The sequence below is a fragment of the Nomascus leucogenys genome, chromosome 2, assembly GCF_006542625.1.
Source record: "Nomascus leucogenys isolate Asia chromosome 2, Asia_NLE_v1, whole genome shotgun sequence".
NCBI classification, from domain to species: domain Eukaryota; kingdom Metazoa; phylum Chordata; class Mammalia; order Primates; family Hylobatidae; genus Nomascus; species Nomascus leucogenys.
The window spans coordinates 131,532,748-131,553,075 of record NC_044382.1 but is presented as its reverse complement, the minus strand read 5'-3'; the positions used below and the strand labels follow the sequence as shown (position 1 = coordinate 131,553,075).

Sequence of the window (20,328 nt, the reverse complement as noted above, 5' to 3'; positions counted from 1 at the left end):
TATGAAGTGTAAGCAGTAATAAATCCTTTCAGAAAAGCAAACTTCAAAGTATGGATTAACTGATTTAATTTGCATTTCACTGGTGACTAACACTGAACTTTATTTCATGTGTTTGCCCGTTTAAAAAATTGGATTGTCTTATTAAAAAGTTGTAATAGTTCCTTGTATATTCTGGATACAAGTTATTTTCAGATATGTTTTGCCAATACCTTTTCCCTTCAAGAAAACAGCTTGCTATTTTTTTGTTTTCTTAAGAGTATGTTTAAAAGAAATTTTACATTTTGATGAAGTCCAATTTATCAAGGGTTTTTTCCTCTTATTTTTTATACTTTTTGATATCCAATCTAGGAAATCTCTACCCACAAGATCACAAAGATTTTCTCCTGTTTTTTCTTCTAGAAATTTTATAGTTATGGTTCCTACATTTAAACCTATTATTCATTTTGAAGTAATTTTTTTTTGCTTTTGGTATGGAGTAACGATTTAGATATATTTTTTTCAATATTGATATCTAGCTACTCTCATATAGTTTCTTGGCAAAACTATCCTTTCCCTGAGTTGCTTTTGCACCATTCTGAAAAATCAATCGACCATCTATGTCTAAGTCTATTTCAGACTCTGTATTCTGACCAACTTATCTGTATCTGCCTTCATATCAATACCACCCAAAATAAACAGAAGGACAAAATAATGACAAATGAGGAAATCAATGACCAGACAATGACCAATGGACAATCAGTAATGAAAACCAATGAAAACAAAGGCTGGATTGGAAAGTTCAATAAAATCATTAATCCTCTTAGCAGGCTAAAAGAAAGAAACACAAATTACCAATAATAGAAGAAACAAGAGGGGGCATCAAAACAGATCCCACAGATATTAAAAGAATGATAAAAGAATACTACGAAACAACCCAATAAATTAAACAACTTATATGAAATGGACAAATATCTTGAAAGCTACTAATAACTAAAACTGTCTCAAGAAGAAAATGTGAATAGCTCTGCATCAAAGAAATTAAACTTATTATTTAAAAACTTCCCAAAATACAATTCAGATAGCATTGCTACTGAATCCTATTAAACAGTTAAAGAATAATACCAATTCTAAACAAACTCAGGATTAGAAGAGTTCCCAACTCACTGCATTACCCTGTTACCAACAACAGATAAAGACATTACAATTAAAGGAAACTACAAGAAATATTCCTCATAAACATAAACATGAAACCCTTAAAAAGATAATACCTCATGACTAAGTAAGGTTCATCCTAGGAATGTAGGTTTGGTTTAACTTTTAAAAATCAATCAATGTAATTCACCAAATTAATAGAATAAAATATAAATCATATCGTCATCTCAGATACAGAAAAAGCACTTCACAAAATCCAACATGTATTAACGATTTAAAAAAAAATCTCAGCAAACTAGGAATTACAAGGCAACTTCATCCTGACAACAACTATGAAAAATGTCAACTAAAATAATTCTTAAATGATAAAAGACACTCCTAAGATCAGGAACGAACAAAGATGTCCACTCTTACCCTTTCTATTCAGTATTGTACTGGAAGTTCTTGCCAGTACAAACAAGCAAAGAAACAAAATTAACAGATATTCAGACTGGAAATGAAGAAATAAAACTATTGCTCTTTGCAGACAACAGGATTGTATATGTAGAAAAATCCAAATAACCTACAGAAGGTCTATTACAACTAGTAGGTAAGTTTTAGCAAGGTTACTATATAAAAATCAACTGGGGCCAGGCTCGGTGGCTCACACCTGTAATCTCAGCACTTTTGGGAGGTCGAGCCAGGAGGATAGCCTGAGACCAGGAGTTCAACACTAGCTTGGGCAACATAGAGAAACCCCAACTTAAAATTTTTTTTTAATTAGCTGGTGGCTGGGTGTGTTGGCATGCACCTGTAGTCCCAGTTACTAGGGAGGCTGAGGTGGGAGGATTCCTTGAGCCTAGGAGGATGACATTGCAGGCAGCCATGGTTGCACCACTGCATTCCAGCCTGGGCGACAGAGCAAGACCCTGTCTCTAGAAATAAAAATAAAAATCAACTGGATTTCTATACTCACAATGAACAAGCAAAAATTCAATTTTAAAACCAATACCTTTACAACAGCATCCAAAAACAGGAAATATGTAGGGATACATTTATCAATGTATATGCAAGACCTATATATTATATGCATATAGTTTAAAAAACTTAAAATACCGTACATGTAAAAGTATGCTGAGCCCTACAGTAAGACTCTGTTAAGGAGAGGAACTCAATATAAAAGGCAATTCCTCTTTGAATTCTATCCAAGGGGAAGCTTTAGGCACATAGTGCCAATAAGCCACGGTCATAAGGTGATCTTGCCTACATGGTTCTATCAGAGAACAGTATTAGTCTCATAACCCACAAAGCATTTCAAAATTCAAGCCATAAATATTAGCTAGTAAAACAAATCCATTACTGAAACTCAGTATGAAACGCTCTTTACCCTTGTAATTCCTTTCTTTGTGTTCTTTCACCAACTGACATATCTGGAAATAAATTTTACCACGTAGTAAGTTACAGAAATCACAGGAAGGCTTTCTCTTTGAAACACAGTAACTAAAGAACACCCCCTAGGGTCTTTAACAGTTCTTTTACATGAAAAAAATCTCCCAACAGTAATCTGGCCCTTATTAAACCCTGTTCACATTTTTTAAAGCATTTAACTACAAAGGCCTGTTTGAAAATGAATGTTTTTCCACAAGGCCAAGAATCATTATATGAACTCTTAAGGTATAAATCATGCTCCTATAAAGACACATGCACACGTATGTTTATTGCGGCACTATTCACAATAGCAAAGACTTGGAACCAACCCAAATGTCCAACAAACGATAGACTGGATTAAGAAAATGTGGCACATATACACCATGGAATACTATGCAGCCACAAAAAATGGTGAGTTCATGTCCTTTGTAGGGACATGGATGAAACTGGAAAACATCATTCTCAGTAAACTATCGCAAGGACAAAAAGCCAAACACTGCATGTTCTCACTCACAGGTGGGAATTGAACAATGAGAACACATGGACACAGGAAGGGGAACATCACACTCCAGGGACTGTTGTGGGGTGGGGGGAGGGGGGAGGGACAGCATTAGGAGATACACCTAATGCTAAATGACGAGTTAATGGGTGCAGCGCACCAACATGGCACAGGTATACATATGTAACAAACCTGCACATTGTGCACATGTACCCTAAAACTTAAAGTATAATAATAATGATAATAAAAAAAGAAGAACTCTTGCTATGAGCACCTAAAGAAACCAGAAGTGATTATTTTTCTTTACAATAGGTATCATTAAAGGTCCTTTTAAATAGGTCTTGAAACCAATTAAAAAGGTACATAGTCAATTAAAATTTTCCTCTTCAGGAATATATGTACCATACAAAATAATCAACACGTATTAAGAGTCTGTGTCCATGCTTCATATATACTATCTTTCAAAATTACAGCTACACTGAAAACAGTTATTTGTAACCCCAAATAAGGAAAGTAAAGCTCAGAAAGATTAAGTGACTACTTCAAAACTAGGTACCTAATAGGTGAAGGGCAAGATTTCAGCCCACTTGTCTGCATTTTTTTCAGTTTGGAAAGCATTTCATCACTTAATCAAACGTTGATTAGAAACCTTCTGCAATGCTTTTCTATTTAAAAATTCTACTCTTATATCTCAACATTATTTATTTTTCTTTTTTTAAATCAGATTTCATTCCTCACTTGCCTAGCACTGTTTCCGTTTCAATTGAAATTTCAATTCAATTTTCAACAGAAAAATATTCCCTTTTTCGTTAACTAAATTTATCGACGCCTCACACAGAAGCAGGAAGTTTTCTATGATACATGCATATATTTGCAAAAATAAACTTACTACTGCATTTTCTACCATAATGAAAAACAATGAGGCCAAAAGACATGTTGGCTAAGCTAAGTACAGACATGGGAAGACAAAGAAGACAGCTCAAACAACAAAAATTCTCCCTGAAGAAAGTGTAAATCATTTCTTTTAAGTAATAAAAAGACAAAAGTTATCCACCACAAGGAAGTAAAAGGTTCACTATATTTCCTTCTTAAATATTAAAAGTTACTTTAGTTGGCACTACCTTAAAAAAAAAAAATACACCTTCGTCAAGATTCATTGAGCTCAGTTTTCAAAATTATATAACAAGGATTTAAAAAAAAAGAGACAAAACAAACCTAAAAAGGAAAAGAACAAAACACAATTATGCAAGACAATACACAGCAACAGTTCACTAATCTAAACACCTAATCTAGTAATATAAACAAAACTTAGAAAGAAAAGTTTTCTGTGCAACTGAACCCAGTACATGCATTCACTTAATTGCTAAAGTTCTCTTGAAATCTAGTTCTCTTAATTTAGACACAATTCTAGGAAGTTTGGTGACAAGGTCAAAAGAAGTAAATCAAAGGTAGAGAAAAGCAAAGTGTTGCCAGCAGTAGCTATACTACATACAATATCAAAAAGTAAGGGACAACACAGGTGAAGGCCAAAAAAAAAAAAAAAACCCAAAAAACAAAAAGAGAATCCATTAAAAAGTATAAATAAAATTGTCTCCAAATTTATTTAAAGATATCCATCCTAACCTTCTCCAACTGATCTTGAGAATATTGCTATATAATAGTAATCATATAAAAAAAACTATACCCTGAAACATCAAGAAAATATAAATTATGTTCATTATACTCTAACAAGAAATTATACATTTTAATTGTTAAAATATAATTATAAAATGTAAATACATGTTTTTAAACTGCAAAAAAGCTGTGTGAGCAGCTTAAAGAGCAGGCCTCAGAAACTGGGACAATTAACCTAGAAATTAAATTATATGAATCACACCACAGAATGATAGCACAGAAAGAAGGCATTTTTGGAACACCATAATTCTGTGGTTCCTTCTCTCCTGTTCAGAGAATTTACCAGTTAGAAGCTTGAAACATCATTCTTCTACGAACACAGATTTTTATTAACACTTACAAAGCAACTCCCAACTTATCCCTCAAATCCTAGTTTTTTTATTCTTGAATAATCAATAAAAATTTAAAAACAAAAGACTTGATTTTTATTTCAAGACTACTCACCAAAGAGAAATAGACATTATTTACTTAATATCAAATGACTTCAACAAAAAGACATAAAAGGGAAAAATAGTCATCCAAAGGAAGATTATGAGGTTCAAGGCAGCTGACAAAAGTCTTTAAAAAGATACTAAAAAGCAGACACATGATCAGATGTGACACAAAAACAATTCAATATGACAACACTAAAGAAAGTTTTCATGCAAGGACACCATGGAAATCCACATCTGTAACACAAAGCTTTATCAAGATTGCATCTTGGACAGAGACTTAAGCAGATATAAGAAAGGTACAAATGTGAACTGCAACGTCTGCTTTCTGAACATAAATCACCTAGTTGAGATCAACAGATACTACAAGAATAAAATGTTAATTCCTATTATGTGATTTTACACTATTCTTCTATATTATTATATTAGGGACATCTTTTTCCTTTTTAAGTCTAAGATAGTGTCAGTCTCCAAAAAGGAAAAATACTTACAAACCCATATAATGTTCCTTTGACCAAACTCTCTATTTTGAAAAGTTCATGTGAGCAAGAAGTCCTTGAGTGCCTAAGAATGAATGAATGGATGGAAAGATGGGTGAATGATAAGGCTTTAAAAGTAATCACCAAGATCCAGGCAAAGCAGGAAGGGCAGAAATAAGATATGCACAAATTAAAATCACATTAAAAGGTCATGTTTTCTCTGCTCCTTTTCCTTCTTTATCTCTTCCTGACTCCTCACAAAACCAAGTACTCTAAACTTAAAACACCACTATGTATTCCATATCCAAAGGCATCACAATTTACCAAATGCTTTAATTCCTCAGCATCCAAACTCATTTTACCTTAGCTTACTCTTAATTTTTTAAATAGGAATTCATGTAATCTTAGAAACAAAATTTTTTATCTGTTAATATTACCCACCTACTCCTGAGTTTTACATGAAAACTGAGAAGCAGAGTGTTTATAAATGGGGAAAAGTAAACATTAAGCATTTGTTGTTTGCTATACCTGCCAAATAAATACATTTTTATTTTATTCCTGAAAGAGGAGGAAAGAGAGATCATTATAATAGTTAAATCTCATTTCCCAGGTACTGATGACTTTTCCTAACAATGACAAACATATCACACTCACTTTGCCATTTCTACAAATAGAATGCTGTTACATTTACCATTGTTCAGATAAGGAACATTAGGCCCTAGGGAAGTTGTGACTTCATGTCTCACAATAAAGTAGTGGTGAACCTTTGTTAGTTGTTATAAAATAGTCTGTTAACAACTCCCGCAAAATGAAAATTTCTCACAGACACTGAACATGTAAATAAATATAGGTGTGCCTGGTTTTAATAGAAGTCACAATCCCAAAAGTTGTATAGCTACCCAATCATATTTTTAAATCTATCGGGAAAGTCAGCTATTGAAAGCGACTCCCTGAACATATTAACTGAATAAAACTTGTGTTTTATAATTTTAAATATTTGAAACTTACTTTTCTTAAAAAAAAAAAACAGCAAATTTACATTTTTCAGGCATTTCAGATGTCTGAAAAGAAAAAAATACCATAAGCCTACAGTCAGGTCGGCTGTCAGGAAAGATGCCACATCCTATTGAGTTATGATTGAGAGGCAGAGCAGGGACATGCTCTATAGAGTAGCTAATGCTGGGGAGAATGTTTAGAGGAAAAGCTAAGATCAGGATCTGAAAGTTGGATTAGACGACCTCCAAGATCCTGTCGAAATCTGTGATTGTGTATTTGAAGGTACTTTTGAGCAGCAGTGATGGATATATACTGATTGGTTCACATTTCTGTCTATCTGTTGTGAGATGTCTAATAGTATCTGAAAGCGGAATAATATCTAAAAGCAGATAATTAACTTTGTACTTTCTCTGATACGAATACTGAATGTGGCAAATATAATCTAGAATTGACTTTTTAAGAAACACACTAAGGTAATTCAATAGGAAAGAATATGATATCATAGAAAGAACCTCAACCCCTATCTCACAGCATATAAAAAATCAATTCTGATGGATCACAGATATAAAAGGCTAAAACTATAAAGCTTCTAGAAGAAAGCATAAAATGTAATGAAGGTAAAGATTTGTTTACCTTATTACATGAAGGTAAAGATTTGTTAGAATTCAAAAGGCAATAACCATAAACAAAAAAACTGATAAACTAGACTTCAAAAATATTTAACAGTTCTGCTCATCAAAAGATACCATTAAGAAAATGAATAGGCAAGCAAAGACTGAAAGAAATTACTCACAATGCATATATATATGACAAAATAATTATACCCAGAATATATAAAGAACTCTGTAAATTAACAATGAAATGACACACACTTTTCAAAAGAAGATATACAAATAGCCAATAAATACATGAAACAGATCTCAGAAACAATAATCACAAGGAATTAAAAGACCACCCCTTGGCCACTAGAATAGCTACAATGAAAAAGACTGACAACTCTAAATGTTGTCAAGAACATGAAACAAACAAAATTCTCATTCATTATTGGTGGAAATAAAAAAAGGTATGAACACTCCCAAGAACAGACAGGCAGTTTCTTATAAAGTTAAATAATACCTGCCACAGGACCAAACTGAAAAATATGCCCACAAAAAGATTTGTAAGAATATTATACAAGTTTTATACATAAGTCAAAAACTTAATCCAAATATCCATCAACATTCGAACGGATAAGCAGTTTGTGATATGTTTATCCAATGGAATATTACTGAGCATTAAAAAAGAATAAACTACTGATACTTGCAACAACATAAATGAATCTTAAAGACATTATACCAACCAAAAGAAGTTGGATGGTTCTATTTATATTCAGTAATAGAATCAGCAAAACTCATTTGTTGTGATAGAAATCAGATCAGTGATTGCTTCTAGAAAAGGAGGGGAATGACTAAGAGGGGTAAAATGGAAGTCTATAGGATAATGATAGTGTTCTAAATCTTGATAGTGTGTGGGTTACATAGTCTGCACATTCATCAATACTCACAAATTATATAATCAAATGTTGTATATTTTACCTAATGTACATTTTACTTCAAATAAAAAAATAACTCTTCAATAAAATAAGAATTACAAATGTTATAATTCTATTAGACTTGCTATATAAAGTGGTATCATTTGGCAATCTGAAACTACTTTCTGAGTATCCTCAGCTTCTAAAAACAAGTAAATATATTATAAGTAGTGATAGCCAGATTTCTCACTGTTGGTTAAAAAAAAAAAGATGCAAATATGGAAAAGGGACGGGAATTACAAATATAGAAAAGGGAAATACTATTTTGTACTGACAGACTGAAATTAAAAGTGTATCAGTATAAACTCAAAATTTTTAACCGATATTAACATATGTATGTGTGTGTGTATATATATATATATGTAGGCATATTTCTATGTGTGTATGTATATACATATATGCACAAACATTTCCTAGTTCTGCTGCAGAAAGGGCCTGGCAGTAACAACATACCACAGTACTGAGCATATCCAGTGGCCAAATCTTGGTTTCTAAATACCATTATCCAATAAAAGGATTCAGAACTTCTTGGAGAAAAGGACGGATTATGGGGCTGCAGAAGAGAAACTGCAAGATGAGTTTGTTTATAAGAACTTGCTGCACCAAATGAAAGAAAGTACTCAAAGATTCATGAGAACATGTCAAAAGGACAGAGAAGCCAGCTTGAAGGAGTAACCGGTGACCAAATCTGGAACCCTTTGGCTATCAAAATAAATAATGATAATGCATTCAATACATTACATTAAATAAGATAAGAATTAATCAGTTCCTATAGACATAAGTCAATAACTGGGGGAGAAGGGAAAGCTTCTGCTGACATTAGAATATCAACTGACAAATAAGGAAATGTAAATATTAGAAATAATGGAGTTAGAAAATAATCAATGGATGCTAAATCTAGAGGGTAAAAATCTGATGAGGAACAACATGTTTACATAATCCCAAAATCTAACTACAAGAAACTTTTCAGTAGAGAAATTTGGCAGATATCATCCAAGCAAGTGATCCCAACATGATGCACTAAGAACACATCACTTCTGTGATATTTGTGCTCAAAATGCCTACCCAAATCTAGTCAAAAAGAAATAACGGACCCAAATTGGAGATATCCTATAAAATAGTCTGTGCTCCTAAAAAAATATTAAGGTCATGAGCCATAAAGAACGACTGAGGAACTGTTCCAGATGAAAATGATTTAAGGGATATGATTATGATAAATACAAACCTGGGTGAAGGAAGAATGCTATAAAAAATCCTGTGAAGTTGATATTGTTTTACTCATTTTACCAATAAGAAACTCCTTAAAAAGGTTAAACTTGTTCGAAGTCATAGTTAGCATACAGGTAACAGCTCTGCCCACCTCTAAGGTATATGCTGTTAGCATTATACTTATTAGGCTAGTTGCTATTTCTGTGGCTAGCCATATTGGAGAGCTATAGTCTCAATCCAAAATTTCCACATGCACTGAATTCAGTTAAAATTTGGTATTCTCTCATATTTTGTAAGAGAAATAATTAAATGCATCCCCATAACTGTATCAAAGTTGAACACTTCAAGTTACATAAATACAAAAAATACAGTGAATGTAAAGATAGCTGTCACTCATTTACTCTATAGTAACTGACTTTCAAAGAGTTTTATTAAAAGATAAGTGAAAGTAAACTCTAGGTAGATGTGATAAATGAAAATTATAATAAAAGCTATTATAATCTGCAAACACTGAACCATAACAAACAAAAACAGCTACTAAATTCAAACTTCCATACTTACGAAAGGTACACATACCTTTTCCTAAATGTGTGTTTATGCTCATATATCTAGCTGTTCCTGTAAGGCTCTTGTGTTCTCTGTATGGTATGTGTTTCTTTGTCTCCGGATCAATATATTCCTTTGCCAAACCAAAATCTATAATGTGAATAACTTGCTGGGTTTTGTTTCCTGGTCGTCCTATTAAGAAGTTCTCAGGTTTTACATCTCTGTATATCAAGTTCTTTGAATGGACATATTCCATGCGAGAAATCTTGGTTTAAGAAAAAAAGAAGAGAAGTTTTATTTTGGGCTTTGACTAGCCTAAGCAAGTATGATAAAGGCAAGACAGAACGAAAACATACAAAAGAAATAAATCGGAAATTGTTTCAACCCTTTAAAAGTAAAATGATGTCAGCCTATCGTTCTTCACATAGCAAATTGCAATTTAAAATCTTTGCCTTTACTATTATGGTCACTGCTAAACGAGAGTATTTGAATTTTATGATTCCTTTCATATCAGTAAGCCTGATTCAGTGAACACTTTCAGAGGATGCTACTTCATAAAATCAAAAAGCCATAATGATATGACCTTGAACCCAAAAGTATAAGCAGACATATGCAAAAAGTTGCAATATAGTCTTCCTTATCAGTTCAATAACCAAGCTACTTTTAGAAGTATATTAAAGAAACTTAAGAGTCTAAACTATTAAATAAAAACAACAGCACTATTCAGTATCTTTTTCTTTTCATAACATGTTTCCCTTACTTTTTCCTAGGTATGAAACATTTAAAAATGATTAATCTTAAAGCTAGGAAGATCATAAAGCTAGAAAAGTCTGAAATCCAACTCTAATATTAATAATATAGCTCATTTTTGTTAATTATTTTACAGATTCTCAATGTTCATTGTACAAACTGTCATAAAATAGAGCATTACAAATAAGAAAATAAAACTGCTTCATTTAGTGATAATCATGGTTAACAATGCAATGTAAACATATAGTTACACAGGCCATTCTAGTTTGTTTAACAAACTTTGCAGCATATAATATACAATATTCTATGTCTATATATTCTTAATTAATGATATGAGCATTTTCAAGGTCATGAAATATTCTTTGTTTTGTTTTGTTTTGTTTGGGGGCAGTTGTTTGTTTTTTTGATGTTTTGTGTGTGGGGGCAGGGGGTCGGGGACAGGGTCTCACTCTGCCCACCCAGGACGGAACACACAGCTCATTGCAGCTTCAACCTTTAACCTCCGGGCTCAAGCAATCCTCTTGCCTCAACCTCCTCAGCAGTTGGGACTACACAAGCACACCACCACACCTGGCTTTTTTTTTTTTTTTTTTTTTGTAGAGACAGAGTCACCCTATGTTGCCCAGATTGATCTTGAACTCCTAGGCTCAAGTGATCCTCTAGCCTCAGCCTCCCAAAGTGCTGGCATTACAGGCACAAGCCACCACAACTAGCCTATGAAACAATCTTTAATATGTACTTTTTAATAGCTGCATATTTTCCTCTGGATATTAATTTATTCAACTAACCCTGTTATTTCTGCACATTTGGGTTGCTTCTCATTTTTTTATTATAAACATCCTTTCATATAAAGCTTTAAGTACCTATGAAAACATCCACAGGATAAATCTGTAGAAGTCGAATTAATGAGTCAATGAGTAAAAACAATTTTGAGACTTCTGCAGCACACTTCTATTGGCATTTATTTCAAAACTGCCTTACAATCACTCTCTAATTGTTATCCAACAGATTCCCTGAAGTCTAAGTAGTTTATCAACACTCTCTCATTAGTTTGCCTCTTGTTTTTCCAGGTCATAAAGTCTATTACCAAAATTAAGAATCCATGTTTCTGGCCAGGCACAGTGGCTCACGCCTGTAATCCCAGAACTTTGGAAGGCCAAGGCGGGTGGATCACAAGGTCAGGGGATCAAGACCATCCTGACTAACATGGTGAAACCCTGTCTCTACAAAAAATACAAAAAATTGGTTGGGCATAATGGCATGCACCTGTTGTCCCAGCTACTCGGGAGGCTGAGGCAGGAGAATCGCTTGAACCCGGGAGGTGGAGGTTGCAGTGAGCCAAGATCTCGCCACCGCTCTCTGGCCTGGACAACAAAGCAAGACTACATCTCAAAAAAAAAAAAAAAAAAAAAAAATCTATGTTTCTGAGGGTTCTCTTTTGAAGTATTCATCTTTTATATGAAGAAATGGCTAGCAACAACTTAATTCGCAAACTGAGCACTTTGATCTTAAAGCAATTATTAGTTTTTATACAAATAAAATATACTTGACTCAGTCATTTTAAGTTACATGGATCCCAGAAAGAAAATATGAAAAGTAGAAACATTTGTATTAGGTCAAATGCTCTGTAAGCCAATATCACAGAACTTTAAACTTTTAATATGAATTTGTGTCCAACAACCACGTAATTGTTCAAACAACTTCAAATACCTTATTTTACTTACCAGTTGTATAGCTATCATGAGAACTGTTTTAAGAGAAAATGTTCTGTCACACAAGTCAAACAAGTCTTCCAAACTAGGTCCCAGCAGTTCCAGCACCATGGCATTGTATTTACCACAAGGGCCGAAATAGTAAACTTGAGGTATACCATCTGGGGAAAAAGAAATACTCATTTAATAATTTCATCATCTTAAATACTAAGGTTTTCCTCTTAAAAACTGATATTTAAAATTTTATAGTTTCAAGAACTAAAGCAGTACTAACACTTTTTCCAGATACATGCTTTTCCTGACCAAACCTCCCAACCTCCCAATACCTTCTCTTTGATGTTCACATTGTAGCCTGGATACACCTTTATTGCAGCTGCATGACTGAATTACATTATAAACAGTACTTCATTGTTTCTCTCTACCACCTTAATACTGGACAAAAGCTGGGCTTTTTAGCTTTATATTTCCATGGCCTGGAGAAAGGCTTAGCACATAGGAAAGATTCCAGTTCTACTGAACAAGAGAGTCACTACTGGCTTTAATAACCATGTGACAGGCATACTGCTAAGATCACCACTATCAAGATTCCCATCCTCTGGCTTATACACCTTGTATAAACCCCTCCCTTTGAATGTGAGCATGATTGCTGGGATCTCACTATTGTGACCAGGCTAACTTACACGGCAAATGTAATTAAGGCTCCTATCAGTTGACTCCTATCAGTTGACTGTCAGTTGATCAAAAGGAAGAGAATCCTGGTGGACCTGACCTATTCAGGTGAGCCTTTAAAAAGACGGTCTAGAAGTCAGAGATATTGCAAACAGCAGAGAAACTCTCCTGTTGGCCTTAAAGTAGCAAACCACCATGCAGTGGAGGCAGCTACATGCCAGACAGGAATCCTTGAGGAAGTAAGGGCCACAGTTCTATTGCCATGAGGAATTGAATTCTGACAAGAATCAGTGAACTTGGAAGAGAGCACTGAGGGTCATGCAAGATTGTAGTCCAGGCTTACACCTTAATTTCCACATGGTAAGACTCTAAACAGAAGACCCAGCTAAGCCATGTCTGTATTCCTGACCCATAGAAATTGTGGGATAATAAAATCTTTCATCTTAAGCCAGTAAGAGATAGTAATAATTATGAAGCTATATAGAATAATACAAACTCCAAATATGAAGTCTGAATAATACAGACTCCAAATATGAAGTCATCTATATTTTATTTTCAGAACTAACAGATTCCCAATAAACTGAAATGTAAGTGATCAATTTACTTTACATGGAAGCTGTCAGAATCAAAACAGAGTCACTTGTATTAAGACCCTGACCAACAGAGCTAGGGAAGGAGATGAAGGGAGGGTCCTCACACATATATATGCCTGATAAGAAGAACTACCACAAAAGACTGCAAAAACCACAACCTGGAACAAAAGCCACCACAACCTTACAAAAAATTACTCTGTGAGGACATCTGCCCAGGAACTGCCTGTCCAACCTCGGACTGATGCCATTCTTGTTAATGATCCTTGTAGCCAAGGGTAACTCTCCCAAAACAACTTATGTGACCCTCCTCATTTTTCCTTTAAAAACTCTTGTCTTCCTTTACCTCCCTGAATATACTCACATATATTCCCATTGTAATGCCCACTCCTAAATAACTATCATTTTCTTTTAGACAGTCTCCCTCTCTATTATTTAGTTTGACACTTAACACTGCATTTATCTTCTTCCACCACAAATGTCTGTTTTACTTCCAAGTGATTTTTTTCAGTATATTGAAAGAGAAAACAAATCTAATGAAAACTTCTCATTCTTTTTAATAAAACATTTTTTAAATATAACATTCTTATTATTTACCCTATTATTTTGAATATAAATTATTGCAGGACGGAACAGAAAACACTGAACTAAAAACCAAGAAAACTACATTCTTAGTCTAACCTAATATTCATCAGCTGTGTGGCTAGCTTGTCATTCAACCTCTCAAGTGGGCCTCGGTTTACTTATCTATAATAATATTAGTGATCTGGATAAGACAAGTATTTCTCGGATATGAATATGAGTGAAGCAGCAGAACATTTGCAGGTGGGAAGGTAAGCTAGTGTAATCACTGTAGTCCCAGCTACTCGGGAGGCTGAGGCAGGAGAATCACTTGAACCCAGGAGGTGGAGATTCAGTGAGCCGAGATTGCGCCACTGCACTCCAGCCTGGGCGACAGAGCAAGACTCCTTCTCAAAAAAAAAAAAAGATAGTGTAATCATATCAGGAATGGATATAAATTCAAACTGCATACATGGTGCCCTTCCCAGAAACGGAGATTCTGATACACCCCAACGTGTATATATCAGCACCCCCTGCAAACACACACACATCACACACGCTTGTTCCATCTCCTCTTGCTACTGGGAATCAAAGACACTCCTACCACAGCCACTCTTATATGTATTTGTCATATCTACCCCTCACATGTGTAAAGGTGGAGAAAAGGTTCAAAAACAGGGAATGAGAGGCTTGTTAAGTTTAGTCCAACTCTAAAATCCTGCTTTTACAATGCTATATACATTAAGAGGCTGGAGATGCAATTAAGATTTACAGACAGCTCTCAGCTACCACAACATCGATAGCTCTCAGCTACTAAGCTTTGAAAATTCTTTCCATAATGCTTTTTCCCCTCTCTGCCGCTGAAAGTTGTTAATTTACATCCTCTCAATTTAACAATCTCTAATAACTTATTCCACTCCAGTTTGTTACTTCTGATATGCAGGGTGCATGGAAACCAGATCAAAGCTTGTTAGAACTATACACAAAATGTAAAAATAAAATGGTTTTGAACTTATTCAATGAAAGGACTGTCGGGCTGGGTGCGGTAGCTCATGCCTGTAATCCCAGCACTTTGGGAGGCTGAGGCCGGTGGATCACTTGAGGTCAGGAGTTCGAAACCAGCCTGGCCCACATGGTGAAACCCCACCTCTACTAAAAATACAAAACAGTTAGCCAGGCGTGGTGGCGCGTGCCTGTAATGCCAGCTACTTGGGAGGCTGAGGCGAGAGAACTGCTTGAACCCAGGAGGTGGAGGTTGCGGTGAGCCAAGATCATGCCACTGCACTCCAGCCTGGCTGACACAGCAAGACTCTGTTTCAAAAAGAAAAAGAAAAAGAAAGAAAAAAAAAAAAGGACTGTCAAAAGGTTCTCTGCTTCCTTCTGAATCACCTTCTGAATCACCATCTATATTCCCAATAGTTAATGTTGAGAAATGACTGCTGAATAAGATAGATAGCAGTATGTTTTGGTTTATAAAATGACTGGTTTTTTCAAAAGTTTTCAACAGTTTCCAAAACAGGAAAACCATTTAGGGAATTTCACTGTCTTAATTAATTGAATAAATACTTAATGAACATATACTATATCTTTATGGGACTGGGTTGGGCGTTACGGATACATAAGTGAATGAGAAACCATGCTAAGAATGTTTTAATCCAGGAATACAAAGTTGGGTTAATATTCAAAAATCCACCAATATAATTCACCATAATAATAGAAGAAATGGCAAAAACCTTAAGATCATCTTAATGGGTGCTAAGAAAGCATTTGATATAACACTCAAAAACTTGGAACAGAAGGTTTCTAAATCTGATAAAGGGAATCTAGGAAAAGCTACCAGCTAACATCACATTTAAGGGTGAAAGATTGAATGCTTTCCATTAATGACTGAGAGCAAGACAAGAACACCCACTTTTACCTTTTCTATTCAAGAGTACAATGAAGCAAAATAAATAAATAAATAAAAAGCATTCTCAAGAATGAATGAAGAGACTCTTACTTCAAGAAAAACTGACATTTATTACCAATAATAAAATTAAAGCTTTCAAGCAATTCGAATTTTGTAAACATTTTTATATGCTATGATGACCTTGACAGTTTTCCAATACTTAAAAACTTGTTCTGATGAAATTGCGGTGATATTAGCTATTATGATTTAATGTTGGGTAGTGAAATGTGTTAGTATTTGAAATACATGCATAACTCAATGAACCAGTGTCCTCCAAAAGATAATGCATGTAGTCACAAATGGTTCATTCAAACTACAATGGATTTTAATGTATGAGAGTAGAAAAAGTTTTTTGGTATGATTTCTATACTCTACATTGTAATTGACCTTTAAGAAATGACCACTTGTCAAATTTTGGTATAGTTTCAAAGGCATATTCATAATTTAAAAATTAATTAGTCAAAACTGACACAGTTGTAGGTTAAAACATTGATGAGAATAGAAAGCAGCACATTTTTGGAGGAAAATTACCCTATCCTTTTGTTTTTGGAGGAAAATTACTCTATCCTTTTGCTTTTGGAGGAAAATTACCCTATCATTTTCAAAGTAAGCATAAGTATGCATATAATCATGTTCAAGCTTCATCGTTTGTTATAGTTACAAAAAGAATTGGCAGCTATCTAAAAATCCACCAACTCTAAGCTAATTAAACAAATTATTAGCTTGGTGCAAATGTAATTGCAGTTTTTGCATTGTTGGAAATTGCTGTTTGATACTGGAATACATTCTTAAATGTCGTCATGTTATACATCATTTTAATGCGTGTTTCTCTTTTTATGTATTTTTGCTAATGACTTATTACTTGCTGTTTATTTTAAATTTATTTTAGACTGTGGAAATGATGTTAGGCAAAAAGCAAATTTGAGTGATTTTCTTATTCAAGTTCAAAAATGGGTCGTAAAGCAGTGGAAACAACATGCAACATCAACAATGCATTTGGCTCAGGAACTGCTAACAAACATAGAGTGCAGTGGCAGTTCAAGAAGTTTTACAAAGGAGACAAGAGTCTTGAAGATAAGGAGCATAGTGGTTGGCCATCAGAGGCTGACAATGACCAACTGAGGGCAATCATCAAAGCTGATCCTCTTACAACTACACAAGAAATTGCCAAAGAACTCAACGTCGACCTTTCTATGGTCGTTCATCATTTGAAGCAAATTGGAAAGGTGAAAAAGCTCGATTAGTGGGTGCCTCATGAGCTGAGCAAACATTTTTTAAAAAACATCATTTTGAAGTGTCATCTTCTCTTATTTTACACAACAACAATGAACCATTTCTCAATCGGATTGTGATGTGAGACAAAGAGTGGATTTTATATGACAACCGGTGACAACCAGCCCAGTGGTTGGACCGAGAAGCTCCAAAGCACTTCCCAGAGCCAAACTTGCACCAAAAAAGGTCATAGTCACGTCCGGTCGTCAGCTGCTGGTCTGATCCACTGCAGCTTTCTGAATCCCAGCGAAACCATTACATCTGAGAAGTATCCTCAGCAAATCAATGAGATGCACCGAAAACTGCAATGCCTGCAGCTGGCATTGGTCAACAGAAAGGACCCAATTCATCTCCACCACAACACCGACTGTGCATCGCACAACCAATGCTTCAAAAGTTGAACAAACTGGGCTATGAAGTTTTGCCTCATCTGCCATATTCACCTGACCTCTTGCCAACCAACTACTACTTCTTCAAGCATCTTGACAACGTTTTACAGGGAAAACGTTTCCACAACCAGTAAGATACAGTAAAAATGCTTTCCAAGAGGTCATCAAATCCCGAAGCACCGATTTTTATGCTACACGAATAAACACTTATTTCTTGTTGGCAAAAATGTGTTAACTGTAATGGTTCCTATTTTGATTAATAAAGATGCGCTTGAGACCAGTCATAATGATTTAAAATTCACAGCCCAAAACTGCAATTATGTTTGCACCAACCTAATATGTCATACCCATATTATGGAATATAATACAGCCTTCAACTATCTTTGGAGATAACTGTGAAAGACAAACTTTTATTACTTACTTCTTATAATACTGCTGATTACAATTTTTGTTGTTTTAAACCATGTATTACTTTTAAATTTTTTTTAAAAAAATGGAGTCTCACTCTATTGCCCAGGCTGGATTGGAATACAGTGGTGCAATCTCAGCTCACCACAACCTCCGCTTCATGGTTCAAGTGATTCTCCTGCCTCAGCCTCCCAAAATAGCTGGGATTATAGGCACCTGCCACCATGCCCAGCTAATCTTTTTATTGTATTTTTAGTAGAGACAGGGTTTCCCTATGTTGGCCAGGATGGTCTCAAACTCCAGACCTCAAGTGAGCCACCCACCTCAGCCTCCCAATGCGCTAGGATTACAGGCATGAGCCACCACGCCTGGCCTTAAAATAAAACATTTCTAATGAGTCACTAATATGGTTTGGCTGTGACCCCACCCAAATCTCATCTTGAATCGTAACTCCCACAGTTCCACGTCATGGGAGGAACCCAGTGGGAGGTGACTGAATTATGGGACTGGGTCTTTCCTGTACTGTTGTCGTAATAGTGAATGAGTCTCACAAGATCTGATGGCTTTAAAAACGGGAGTTTGCCTGCACAAGCTCTTGTCTGCCAGTGAGATGTGCCTTTCACTTTCCGCCATGATTGTGAGGCCTCCCCAGCCACATGGAACTGCAAGTCTAATAAACCTCTTTCTTTTGTAAATTGCCCCATCTCAGGTATGTCTTTATCAGCAGCAAGAAAACAGACTAATACAGTCATTAAACATACATACGAATAGAAAAGATAACACAAGAAAAAAGCAGAAAGCTAACATTACTGGAAGCACTGGTGATTTCTGCTTTCACTTTTTTTTTTAAACTTTTCCTAATTTTGATTACAAACGTATGCTATTTTTGCAATCAGGAAAAAAAGTGCTTACTTTAAAGATTCTAGGACCACAAAGAAAAACTTAAAATGATATTTACACCAAACTATAATTTTATTTCCCAGAACAAGTCTGTCCAGTTTTTTTTTTATCACTGAGCAAACAACTTAAATTTTTAAGAGTTAAGAAGAATAGCAATTAACAAACAGAGGTTGAGGCAGGGTATACCCTAAGCAAAAACAAACCAAAACCACCACAGCAACGTAAATGGTAGGTTAGATCACAAGGTAGAGGTGTTTTAGAAATGGGAGAGGTAAGGAAAAAGAGGGCATGAGAGGCTCAGAAAGAAGGTCTGTTCTTATACCCAGTGAATTTTCAATTATAAAATCTTACTCCACCCATTCCAGTGGTTCAAAAATTATTTTTATTTGATACTAATATAAAAAGCTATCCACTGTGAATTCATGAAAGTTATGTCTGATAATTTCCAATATCTTTACTTTTCAAGAGAAGTTTATTTTTTCCCAAGAAAAGCTCAAGGAGTATGAATACAAAATTAACGTATTTGAAAATACAATCTCACTCTCACTCCTCCAAAATTCACTTCATTAAATATCTCATTTTATATGTTGGTATTCCCTTCAAGTGACAAAACAAAATTAGGTCACACAACAGTAATACACAGGAACTATTAAAGACTGCTTGGTACTTTGTGTCAAGTTTTTAAATACTTCAGTTCCTTACAGATAAGTATTAGTTAATTAGACCATTAAGGAAATAATATCATGATCCATTTCATAGTAATATCATGATCCATTTTCAGGTCTAGAATTCTTCATGTAAAATGTAAAATAGTGATATAGTTTGGGTGTTGTCCCTTCTAAATCTTACATTGAGTTATAATCCTCAGTGTTGAAGGTGGGGCCTGATGGGAGTCAATTGGGTCAATGGGGCAGATCCTTCATGGGTTTGTGCTGTTCTCATGATTTTGAGTTCTTATGAGATTTGGTTTAAAAGTGTGTTGCACCTCCCCCTCATTTTCTCTCTCTCTTGCTCCCACTCTCTCCACGTGATAGCTGGCTTCCCCTTTGCCATCTGCCATGATTGTACACTTCCTGAGGCCTTACCAGAAGCTGAACAGATGCCTGGCACCATGCTTCCTATACAGCCTACAGAACCATGAGCCAATTAAACCTCTTTTCTTATAAATTACCCAGACTCCAGCATTT

The 20,328-nt window shown here is 34.9% G+C and overlaps 1 protein-coding gene across 5 annotated transcripts in view; it reads right to left on the bottom strand.

Moving 5' to 3' along the window:
• CSNK1G3 (casein kinase 1 gamma 3) overlaps positions 1 to 20,328 on the bottom strand; it is a 104,673-nt gene that overhangs the window by 31,020 nt on the left and 53,325 nt on the right. For all 5 annotated transcript variants that reach the window (XM_012505562.2, XM_030818369.1, XM_030818370.1 and 2 more), the window contains exons 5-6: positions 12,417 to 12,565; positions 9,973 to 10,207 (exon numbers count right to left, since the gene is read on the bottom strand). In XM_012505562.2, coding sequence (XP_012361016.1) covers positions 9,973 to 10,207; positions 12,417 to 12,565 — 384 coding nt within the window. The remainder of the gene's footprint in view (positions 1 to 9,972; positions 10,208 to 12,416; positions 12,566 to 20,328) is intronic.